Source organism: Melanostigma gelatinosum (genome assembly GCF_949748355.1).
Source record: "Melanostigma gelatinosum genome assembly, chromosome: 13".
NCBI classification, from domain to species: domain Eukaryota; kingdom Metazoa; phylum Chordata; class Actinopteri; order Perciformes; family Zoarcidae; genus Melanostigma; species Melanostigma gelatinosum.
Window position 1 is genome coordinate 12,483,829 of NC_136646.1, and position 12,136 is coordinate 12,495,964.

Sequence of the window (12,136 nt, forward strand, 5' to 3'; positions counted from 1 at the left end):
GCCATGTCAAAATGATTATTTCTGCATGTTCCCTGAATATCCTCACTCATTGTTTACACAATCCAAGGGCAACTTATGTTTGCGGTTGTGCCTGTAACTGTACACACGCATGTGAGGAGTGTGCTAGCATCTTGCTAACAGGTTGTATTGTGTGGTCACGCGACCTGACGTGTCCCATTGGCTTGCACTTGACGTCCCCCCTCTTATCAGTGTGATTTCGGAGCTGCTAACATGCGTGCAGTGTTTGCACTGGTCCATCTGGAGGCCAGTTCCTGCCTGCACCAGGAAGAGCCAACTGTGGCCAGGGTGGATGGGTGGTGGTGCTCGTCGCGGTGGGTCGGTGGTTAGAGCTGGTTTGAGCTGGGGAAAGTGCTGTAGTATTTCAGGATCAGTGAGCGGGCAGCAAACACAAGATCATAAATAGAGTTTTTATTGCTGAGCTGCTATGCCGGTTGAGCCTGGGTCTTTCACCAAGATCACAGCAGTGATTGATGGATCCCATGTGCAGAGGGGGGAGGGTGTGCGGTGTAGGCAGAGGGGCACATCAAACAGGAAACAGCGGACATGGCCAAGGCTGGCAGAGCCTCCCGCCCTCTCTCTCCTCCCCCAGGGTTACCCCCTGACAATCTCCTGTCCTGTGTCAGCCTACAGATCTCTGTGTGCAGACACAGCGTGGGCTCTTGTCTCACACAGCTTCTACCTAGAGCTGGATGAGTCTTTAAACGTTCTGCAGGCTATTCGGTTCAAACACACACACACACACACACACACTACGCACAGGTGAAAGCTGCAAAAACCTCCATTCATGCAGATGGATTCACAGCCACCGGACACAAAAGTTGCACATCCCGTTCACTCTCCAGGTACCAGACACTTCAGGGTGTTGGGTGGTAGAAATATCCTCATGGCATACATTTGTGTCTCCCTCCAACAGCTCTGCTGTACCAGCAATGGACATGATGGAAAAAGAATTGAGTTGGTCTTTCGTATTTGTATATGTCGTCTATTTGAGCAACCCTCTAAAGCCCCAAAGGCTCCAAATCAGAAGTAGGCAGATTTATGACATTAAACATTCTAAACATTACTAAATCACTTCGCGACAATTGAAGTGACAGAAACATGTTTAGAGATTATTTAACACTCAAAATGTCTCCTAATGTGTTTCATTCTGTGGGTGTGATTTGATCACATTTGAATATCAGTGACAAAACAAACCATGTGTCACCACATTCTGATTCCAGTGTTACGAAATTCTGATTGGTGCACAAGAGTACGTGACAACACTTTTTTTTTTCTTTTTTTTTTCAAGTGAGTCCTGCAATAGATTGAAAATATGAAATCTCTGTTTAAAAAAAATCTTTCTTGTAGCTCTGTAACAATGCGGCTAACATTCAAAATGCAGATGGTGTAAATATGCAGTAAAGTAAGCGTGATTTACACCAACTATCACTGTCGGCATCCAAAGATAAATGTATAGTTTTTAATGTGAGAGGACTTTCTCTACGCTAACTTACGCCATTTCTGGAGATCCACTCTTGAAGGCCAGACACCCTGCTTTTCATCCACCAAAGCACAAGCCCTCTTTGAGATCGTCTCATATATGAACGTCATAAGATCTGTCTGTTAGTGCAAGGTGATGGAGGACAGAGGCGTGTAATATGCTCTGTATGTTCTGCAGGTCTTCATTGAAGGTTTTTTTGTTTTTGACAACCATGCTAATTTTGGGGCGGCTACCTGTGCAGTTTGGCAGGATTGTGAGAATGTTGCGTGGTTAAGGACCACAGAGATTGTTTTGATTCGGTGCCAGAGAGCAGCATTGCTCAAAGCTTTTGAGAAAATATCTGATGGGGCCTCATGAGTGCTCCCAGATTGGCAACGTGAACAGCAGCTTTCATGGAGGCTGCTCGCCCTAATGTGTTTTTGAGCACTGTGTGTGTGTGTGTGTGAGTTTTCATGCATGCATGTATGTATGCATCATAGACTCCACTTTACTTTGGTGTCTGTGTGTGTGTGTGTGTGTGTGTGTGTGTGTTGGCCGTTTGTGTGTACATAAATAAAGAGGCAGAAAGCCAGCAGCAGAAAGGCAGAAATGTCACTTGGCTCGTTCGTCTCTTGTGATGTCACTATCGGGCTTATTGCTGCCCCATATATCCAGGTGTTCACACGGAATCGCAATACCGCCGTTCTAATTTGAACCTTTAATGTCAACAGACATCATCAGAGCTGTTTCATGAACCCCTGGCCTCTCAGTTGTTATCCTGTTTGCCAATCTGATTCAGGCACCGCTTGGCTGAGAGCCTCCCCAGAGGCAGCAGAGGGGCTGCTGCTGCAGGACTTTGGCGTACAGGGGCGCTCAGGCAGCAAGCAGGCATGCAGTCATCACAAGCGAAGCAGCTTGTCAGAGGGGCCTCACTGGTCCTCAGAGATCCACACTGCGACACTCTGTCTCCCCCAAGTGGTGCGTCATTGCACCCCAGGACCACCGCCACTTGGACTTCCCACTGCACAGTGTGATCATGTACACATTTGTGCCCAGTCTGTCTTTTGTTTTCGGATGTCTTCATTTTTCATTTGTGTGTGTGTGTGTGTGTGTGTGTACACGGCAGGTGTCACTTTGTTCTGAGGGTGCTGACAAGCATGACAGACAGGAATGAGGTCAGATTCCACACACTCCTCCACAAAGCTTTGGGAATCGGGGGTATTTTTGGCCGCGTGTCCTCGGTGGATATCAGGTTTTAACAGACTGGCTTTGTATGCTGGGTGAGCCAGGTCACGCCAGGAAAATGATACCTCCATCCACAGCAGGCAGGGCACACAGCCTCACTCTGTTCCATGCTGTGTTGCACATGCTAATGCTGGGGTGCTTCAGAAAGGAAGGGAGCATCCAACATATGTACTCTGAGAAAAGCTTTTTGAGCATGGCGTGGTATGACACCTGAGCTGTAAAGTGAACCTTAGAGTCGAAGCGATACCAGTCTTTTCTCCTGTCCATTCCGTTGTCCATCCTTTTGTATTCATCCTGTCCTCTTCCTCCATCACAGGTATGAAACGTCCGTTCAGCCCATCACCTCCGCCGCTCAACGAGCCGGACAGGAGGGGGTTTGGCGCCAGGCCGGGACTGCAGATGGACTGCGAGCCTTGCTGCGACACCCAGGATGAAGGTTTAGTACCGGATGAGCAGTCACCAGGGGGAGCCCTGCCTTCTGCGCTCTGCAGACCCAAAAGGGAGCGAAAGCAGCGGAGCTACACTTTGTGCGAGGTTTGCAACATCCAACTCAACTCAGCTGCACAGGCCCTGATCCACTACAACGGCAAATCCCACCAGAAGAGAGTGAAGAAGATCAGCAATGGCAAGGTGCCAAGTAAGACAGGTAGGCCTGGAGCGCCTCTCGACTGACCACAACGTTAGCTTATTGTTTTACGGAATCTGATGTAACTGCAGAACATTGGATCAAGTGCTCTGCCTCTGGATTTTGTAACCCTGTCCCAATAGAACAGAATCCCACACACTGTTCAGAGCACACTGTCACCAGCCTCTGTGTACCAATCCCCCCCGACTTGTATTCAATAGAAGTCCAACAAATGCAATTATATTTGCTGAAATGTGTTCAGACAATGCCTTGGGCTGATGAACAAACACACACACACACACACACCAGTTGAGCAGAGCTGACTGAAGTCAGCATGTGAGACACAAATTAAATGTTGGTTCCGTTTGATGGTTGTGTTCCTGGGAGTGATGCGGATGGAGTGAAGTTGGACATTTTTGTCATTCTAGTCACAGACTCGATTAGGACTTCGCTCCGGGGGAATCGGTCTCTCTGTTAAGTTTGACTCGTTCACACTCCCGGCCTCTCTTTTTGCTCTTTCTTTAGCCTTGCTACAATGACGCACACAAGTCTGGTAAAGGAAAGTAGACAGGCGGACAGGCAGACAATAAGCTAACATAGCCTGTTAATAAAAAAGAATCAAGCCGAGACAAACAATTTGGAAACCCAGTTCAAGCTCATATTGACATATGAGTCGATCTTTAGCAGCGACAAGTTGACTGAAGCCTGAGACGTCACAGTGGATTGTGTCTCAGCGCGGCAGGTGTCTGAGCTGTTCGACGTCTTTCTATAACCAGTCACATGGCCGACACTGTCAACAGCCAACAGGGCTTCGTAGATAATTTGGTCTGATGCATGTGTGCTTATATCTGGCATTTATGTGTTTCTGACGTCTGTTTTCCTGAAAGAGCTTAACAGTATTTGAACCGACCCTATCTGAAGAAAGGCATTTGGGAACATCAGGATGTAAAATCCTTCAAAGCGAGTGAAATAATCTCATCCCAGCGGTGGCTCTATGTGGTTAAATGTCAAGCTCTGATAATATATTTCTAAGGCAGCACTGGACTGATGCTCAAGGCATTAGGGATGTTCAATGGTTACATTTTTAAGATAGCTGGGGAGATCCATGTGGGGTCAATACACCCCTGAGCAAGGCACTTCACCACCAACACCAAGAGTAAAGGGCAGTTTCTATAGAGGCTCACAGTGTTTATTTCTCTAAAAATGTCTTGTTGTAGCATCTGAAGTAGGTCTTAAAAGAGCAAAAACATGGCTGTGAAATAAAAATTGATAAAGCCATTAAGTGCATTTTTAAAGAACTGAAATTCCCTGAAGCTGATGTCTGAGAAATGCAGTTAGAAGAGCTGTTTGTGAAACCCACTGCAGTGCTATACTTTAACAGTTGCATAATAGATGATGCATTATTTGTCTTCCAAATAAGTTCTCCTCGTGCTTTTGAAAATAATTGATTGGTTATTTGGACAACATTGCTTGCCTGAAATTGATTGAGTGTTTGTAAAGAGAAGAAGTTTCTTGCATTTACATTGTTTTATTGTCACTTTTTGCAACTTTTCTAGAGAAAGTGTGTTCAGAATTGGTTCTGTTAGCCTGTTGTATTATTTCTAATGAGCACTTTTCTTGGTATTTCTTATGGATTTCCTTGTTGGGAAGCGATTATATTACAAAGACAGGGGTCTACAACTGTTGTACCCGTGGACAGGCTACAAGTGAAGGTTTACAGTCAAGAAGCAGTGTCAGTCTTTATTTTAATTTCACATTTATCTGCACCGAGTAGTTTGAATCTAAGGATTAATGATTAATCAGTGGCTCTGAGTCTCTTTTTGTATCTCTGTCCTTTCAAGAGAATGATGAGATGTTGCTGTACTCTCAGAGGAAGTACTGAATTAAGAACATGGTAATTCATTGTGTTTAAGCTCAGTGTATAGACATGACTTTTTCAATACAAGACACAAACATGGCCTACATACATCAACCTGGCAGTAATGTCAAGGTGCCTTCAGTTGCCAATGACTCTTTCTGTGATTGCTTGATCTTGTTGTTTTTTAAATATTGATTTATCTCAGAAGTTCCATGCAGCACCTAAGGACTTTGTTTGGCAGCTTTCGTGACAGTCGATCACATCACTATTTTAGTCGTGATTCATCTGACAATAGAAAGACAAAAAAATGTGTCAACGAAAACATGTGGCTCTATTGATGCAGGAAGTTAGCGCTCACAGAGGAGAGCAGTATGTCATCGACGGTGACTGTCAAAATCGTGAATGTAGCATTTAGTTGATTGCAAAGCAAAAAAGAGGAGGACGAAGAGGACGTTTGAACACGTGGGCAGCACGACTTTTTAGAAATTGGTTCTGAAAATGCAAGTGTTGACAGAAAACCTTCGACAGTAAACGGCGCTTTCAGATTTATCTCCGTTAGTGTGGTCACAGCCTGAGATCAGCACATATGCTTATCTTGAGCTGAAAATTGGGTTTTAGCGGTGGTGCAAAAAGTGCTTAGCTCCTACTTTTTGGCGAGAACTTCTTCACCCATACAATACCCGGGAGTCGAGTATTTCTGAGGGTTTTGTGTGCTTATGGGCCTATAAAATGATGGACATGCATCTGTCTTACATGTGCATGTGTGTCTGCATATCTTGTGCATGAATAAATACATGCATAACATACACAGAAAATAGGTGTGTTATCCTCTTCACAAGACACAGAAATATGCATTCATCTGTACACACATACACAGCATCTAAGGCGCTGCCACAGTTTGTTCTAATCAGCCCTCAGCATGTTCGGGTGTGCAGCAGAGGCAGCCGGCGAGATGGAGCTGTCCGCCATGGCCAATCGGTGATTGTGTCATTTTAATGCAGTAACTCCTGAATTTTCAACTCCACCTGACTGCAAACCGAATTTGGCTCAAAGCAAAGCACAACTTTTCCACTTCTGAAAGTGATTCACGGTGGTGAGAGAACAGTGGGCGACTTTGTTAGTGTCTCCCCGAGTCTGTCTTTCTACTGTGATTACAAACTAATCGTATGTTGTTTCTTACGGAAGCACAGAACACAGGTCAGCTTGCCGTTGGCTCTGGTCGTTGCTGTGTGTTCAAGTGCAACCTTTCGCAGATGAAATGATGAGACGCAAAGTGTTTCCCAAGTTGCTTTTCTCTGTGCTTGCTGTAGCTGCAGCAGAGCGGCGAGCATGGAACAAACTTCATATAGATTCATACACATGTGCTCTAAATGACCCTTTTTGGTACACTGCTGTGCTGCAGACTGCATATGTAGAAGTTTTCGAGTATGTGTTTACGTGTTGTTTGTGTGGCACAGGGACTGCTGAACTGTTGTGTTGTGCAGATTCCCTCTGACATGCAGTCACAATCACACAGCCTTATCTCTCCTCACCTTCTGCTGACTCCCTCAGGCAGCCAGCCCTGCTGTGTCCTCAGCTCCACCACAGCTCCTCTGCTGTGTGTGTGTGTGTGTGTGTGTGTGTGTGTGTGTGTGTGTGTGTGTGTGTGTGTGTGTGTGTGTGTGTGTGTGTGTGTGTGTGTGTGTGTGTGTGTGTGTGTGTGTGTGTGTGTGTGTGTGTGTGTGTGTGTGTGTGTGTGTGTGTGTGTGTGTGTACGTATGCGTGTGTGCGTGCATCCTGCATGTCCAGTTCAGATATTTTTAGGATTCTTAAATGCTGCAGAGTCTGTAACTTTTGCTGTGGAAACATAAATACGTGCTTCGTTGCCTCTGTGTTTATGTCAGCCCCCATACGTAAGGCATCCATGCTTGGATCTTTTTCTAGGTTTATAGGTTCCTTGAACAAAAAAATATAACATTCACCTTCTAAATCAATGTGTGCGTGTGTGTGTGTGTGTGTGTGTGTGTGACTCCCAGCGAATCTTCTCCATGTCGGCGTGCGTTTTCTTCCCGCTCTGCTTCACTGAGCTGACAGTGGGTTCAGGCTCTTTCCTCCCTCCTGTCTCCCCTCCTTTCCCTCCCTTCTTCCCCATCTCCCCCTCCCTCTGGCAGCGATGCTGGACACGAGGCAAAACCAGTCGCACTAAAAAATGAATGTGCCACTGATTAAGTGGTTTCACCCCGTTCTAATGGAGAGTGATATTCAGAAAAGCTTGCTGACGGATCAGGATGGAGAGAAGAAATCCAGATGTTTGGGTGACGATGTTTTTATCTGAATGTTTCGTAGCAAGTTCACTGTGTCAGTTTACTTGCTATTTACACACACATTTTAAAATGATGTGCCGATGATTTATTGATGTTAAAACACGATATGTTGCTGCTTTTTAAGGGAATGTTTAAAGTGTGGCCCACACAAATTCGGTGGTTTTCCATCAACTTAGCTGGAGCAAATATATTTCCTGAAGATTGAATACAGATACTGAAAAAAAATACAAACAACAAATCCACAAGATATTTTTTTGTACCTTGGCTGCTAATGCTGGCTATATTTCATCCTGTCCAAAAAGAAAAACAATCACAATGCTTGCAATATTTCAATGCCACCGACATGTTTTGAACAAGAGCAAAAACTGGTGGCGGCGGAGATATTTTTTATAAATTTATTTGTGTTTATTGTGTTTACATCACTTGCATAATTTACTCACTAATAGAAAAAACAACCATGCTGTTCATCATTATCTTTATAGAAATACAAGGAGGAAAGCCCAGGTGATTTGTGTGACTCAGAGTTTTTGTCAAAAGGTAACGGACACATGTATGTGTCTGACAATACACCTTCAAAAGACTTGTATTTAGGCTTCTTAATTCACAAGGCGGCAATTATGCTGTTACATCTTCCTTGGCTTTGTGAGGAGGCATAAATGTGTCATGTGTGCACGTGTTTTCTGTGAGACACAGAAAGTGCGAGGAGGAGGGAGAGAGAATTCGCATTATTTATTTTGTTTTCATGGACCTCCGTCTCGCATTTTCCTTTGATTTGTGCATATTTTTTTGTGTGTGTGTGTTATGTTTGAGTAATGTGAGCCTCCTCTTCGTGTTAGTCTCTTCATCGTGGTCCCTGTCTGACTCCATCTCTCTGGCTCTGTTTTAATAAAGCGTGAGGAATTGGATTAAAGGCAATGATTTTCTTCTTGAATGCGTTTGCGCATCTGCGTTTCATTTTTGTGCTGCCTCGCCGTTTTCCAATTTTCTTCCCCAGCGGAGTTAAATGACTTTCCCCTCCTTTGGACATACATGTTGACTGCGCGTGGTGTTTGTGTAAAGAGTGGCCTTATCTTAATCCTTGTATATCATTGAGCATTTTCTGCCTCAGGTCGGTCTATTTGATGTTTTCATGAATCTATTTTTTTGAATTTTACGGATAAATTACTATGCAGCTGCTAGTTGTCTGCTTTATCTAACTCCAGAAAAGACATGGGCAACCATTCAAATCCCCACAAACTACATGATCAAAACAATGAGAATAACAAAATGTGCTTTGCTTTTTAGCCGTGAACATTTACAGTCAATTCAAATCACAATGAGACATATGAGATAGCAGTGACATATGTTATAACTGCATGAGTTAACCATACTCTTTAACACCAATTTTAGCAATTCCTTCCCTCAGTGTCCTTTCCGGGTGATGGCAATTGTGTAAATCTACGTAAATGCTATGTGGCTGTGGAGTCTTGCACTTTGTTCTCAACCCTCCACCTCCGATCCCTCCGCTCGCTGTCCTTCTCTCTCCCTCCTCTCTGCTTCGCCGCAGGGTGTGACCCTCTATATGCGACGGCAGTTCAAACTCTGGCAAAAGGTCGACGGGCATACCGGGTCAACACACGCAAGAGCGCGTGTGGAGCGGGAACCGTGAGAGGAGCCGTGCTTATAAGGCCACGGGGGAGAGGGGCGCATCTCTCAGCAATCATCTGATGTCTGTTTAACCAGGTTCTGACAGGTCGACCAGCTCTTTCTGCGGATAAGGCCAAACAAATCTCACAATGAGCCCTTATCTCGCCTGCCTGATACACAAACCCATAATGCGACATCTGCCGCAGACATATCTGCGAAATGAACTGAACCGTTTGCCAGTTTGCTAAATGTCAGAGAATATCAGACAGTTCCAACACTATTTTGTCAATTCGGTCACCTAGCACGACCCTGTCTTTCACTTTCTCCCTCACTGTTGCCTTTGTTCCCTCTCATGTGTCCTTTTTTTATTCTCAAGCTGCAAATGGAGTTTTACTCATTTGGGCTTTTTATTGGCACAAACGTGTTGTATCAGATCCTCCACCACACACTGAGCCTCAGTAGATATGTTGTATCTTTGATATATAGACTACAAAGGTACAATGGGACCTGATGAGCCTCTCTCTTTCTCTGTCACGCTCTCTTGGCCAATTTTGCCCTCTTCCCCCACTGGCTCATTGTAAAAAGACCCATGAAAGGCTTTTTTTTCTGGGCAGAGACGAGTCCTTTTAACCCCCCTCGCCCCCATCTCGCCTCCACCTTAGCCATCCTCTGAGCCCCATCATTACAGGCCTTTAGAAGGGCCAAATTACAGCAGTGACTTATTACCAGCTGTGTCCTAGGGACGGGAATGGAGGTTAGAGAGGGAGAAGGTAGGCAGAGGAATTAAGGGGAGACAAAGAGTGATGAGGCAGAGGAACAGGGAAGATGGAAGTTCTGAGGGGAAGGATCACATTGAAGAGATGGAGAGATGGGGTAAAGATCAGAGAGGAGATTGAAAGGCCGGCTTGAATAGCGGGAGTGGGTAGTGTGTGTGTGTGTGTGTGTGTGTGTGTGTGTGAGTGTGAGTGTGAGAGAGAGAGCGAGACGCAGACAAACACTGTCATTTACCGAGCGAGGCAAAGCTGTCTGCTAATGGAAACATGATATATAGCCCTAAAAAGTTTGCTGTGCCTCCATAGTTCCGAAAGTTCACACGCACCTCCCATCCCTCACATCCAGTGCCTTGCCAGTGGAAGCAATGCATTATGGGATGCCACAACCAGCTCTGCGGAGGGTCGGATGAGTTTTTTGACTGTCAGTCTTTGGGACGTTAGAGCATCATTTTTTGGAACTTGATCTGATCTCATGAGAGCGCTTGTTTCACATTGTGTTAGTGGAATCGGCGGCAAAGTAGTCTGACAGTGTCAGAGCGTTTGTTCGTGTGCGGACCTCCAGAGACACAAAACTGAAGCAGACACGCTTTAGTAAACAGATGTAAACTCGGTGGAATGCGAATGGAAGTGGGAGGAGGGAACGTATGGCGCACTAACAAACACAGAAATAGACTCCTCACTGATGTAGATGTGTGTAGCTAACACACCCACAAAGGAAAACACACTCTCATCCTCTTATCACACCAACAAACAAACGTCTTTTTTTGTATCTGTGTTTGTACCAACCTCCAACTGAATCACATATTAACACATACTTAACAAAGTGTGAACACATATTGTCTGTGGAGTGGGATACACGTTACATGCATTCGGGAAACCAAATGCATGAACTGCAATCGAATCCACCTTTCTACACAATCAACTATTTTTAAATATATAAAATAGGCAGGTTTATTTGAAAGGCACGGTTCAAACACAAGGGAAACTCAACTTTAAGTACAGCATTGACATAGATTAGAGCAGCATTTAAACTGCGTGCATTTTTCTAAATTTACTTTTCATATTTTTTTATGAATTAAGAGAAGAACAATACGGTATTTGAGGAAATCTCTTTCCTCAGCTGGCAGGTTGAGCACCAGCAGGGGAATGAGAATCAAAGTAATCAAACTTGCAATTAAACGTAATCAAACGGCGGCATCTTAATGGACTGCAGTGATATTTGCAGGTACTTTTACATGCTGTTTGATGTGGTGCATTTGACCAGCTCATTAGCCTAATCTAGCCTGATGTTAGCAATGCACTCTTCCCCGGTGAACGAGCTAAATTGCAGGACAAGATGTGTATTCATGTTTGTAAGTTATAAGAAGGGGACTTTAGCAGGACAAGCTAATGTGAGTTGTTGTTCAAAATCCGTTTTTGTCCCAACGTTCATGCACCTGACTTGTGCATGAACGTACTTCTATGACTTACAGGTTTACAGTAATGCAAATAGCGTGAGCTCCCTGGTGAGCATGGCCAAAAGAGACAACCTACAGCTCCTCCTGACTCCCACACACATTTAGAGAGCAAGCGAGGCAACTCATGGATGATTCTCATTGTTATTCATGTATTCATTTATTCGGTCGTGGCAGATGTGAAACAGGGCTGTAATATGCAGATGTCGGTTTGTTTCTGGATGGGAATTTTCCGGTCCACTGCCTCTAGCTGCCACTAATAATAGAGAGAGAGAGAGAGAGAGAGAGAGAGAGAGAGAGAGAGAGAGAGAGAGAGAGAGAGAGAGAGAGAGAGAGAGAGAGAGAGAGAGAGAGAGAGAGAGAGAGAGAGAGAGAGAGAGAGAGAGAGAGAGAGAGAGAGAGAGAGAGAGGGTTGGAGTTGTCAAGATGCCTCCAGTCATAGACCAGCTCTCAAACAACTCACCTACTCAGTTTTACACACACACACACAGTCACACACACATGCAAGCAGTGACCAGGTGTGAATGAGCTTGTCCTTGACACGGAGGTGAGCATGTAGAGTTGTACTCTCTATTGTTGACAAGACGCCCGAGCAGCATGCGCGTTGTTCCTCCTTTGTCTTTAGATCAGCAGTAGGATGTGATTTTAAACTGGCAACGTTTAATGTAACAACACATTAAGAAACAAGGGAAATAGTTTTAAATAGTGTGGTTAAAGATGTGGCTGAAAACGAGGCTTAAAAAAACCCCACAGCCAACTACTTTTCAACCGT

The 12,136-nt window shown here is 44.7% G+C and overlaps 1 protein-coding gene across 2 annotated transcripts in view; it reads left to right on the plus strand.

Moving 5' to 3' along the window:
* znf385c (zinc finger protein 385C) overlaps positions 1-12,136 on the plus strand; it is a 113,701-nt gene that overhangs the window by 40,048 nt on the left and 61,517 nt on the right. For both annotated transcript variants that reach the window (XM_079281364.1, XM_079281365.1), the window contains exon 2: positions 3,042-3,371. In XM_079281364.1, coding sequence (XP_079137490.1) covers positions 3,044-3,371 — 328 coding nt within the window. In that variant the 5' untranslated portion in view covers positions 3,042-3,043. The remainder of the gene's footprint in view (positions 1-3,041; positions 3,372-12,136) is intronic.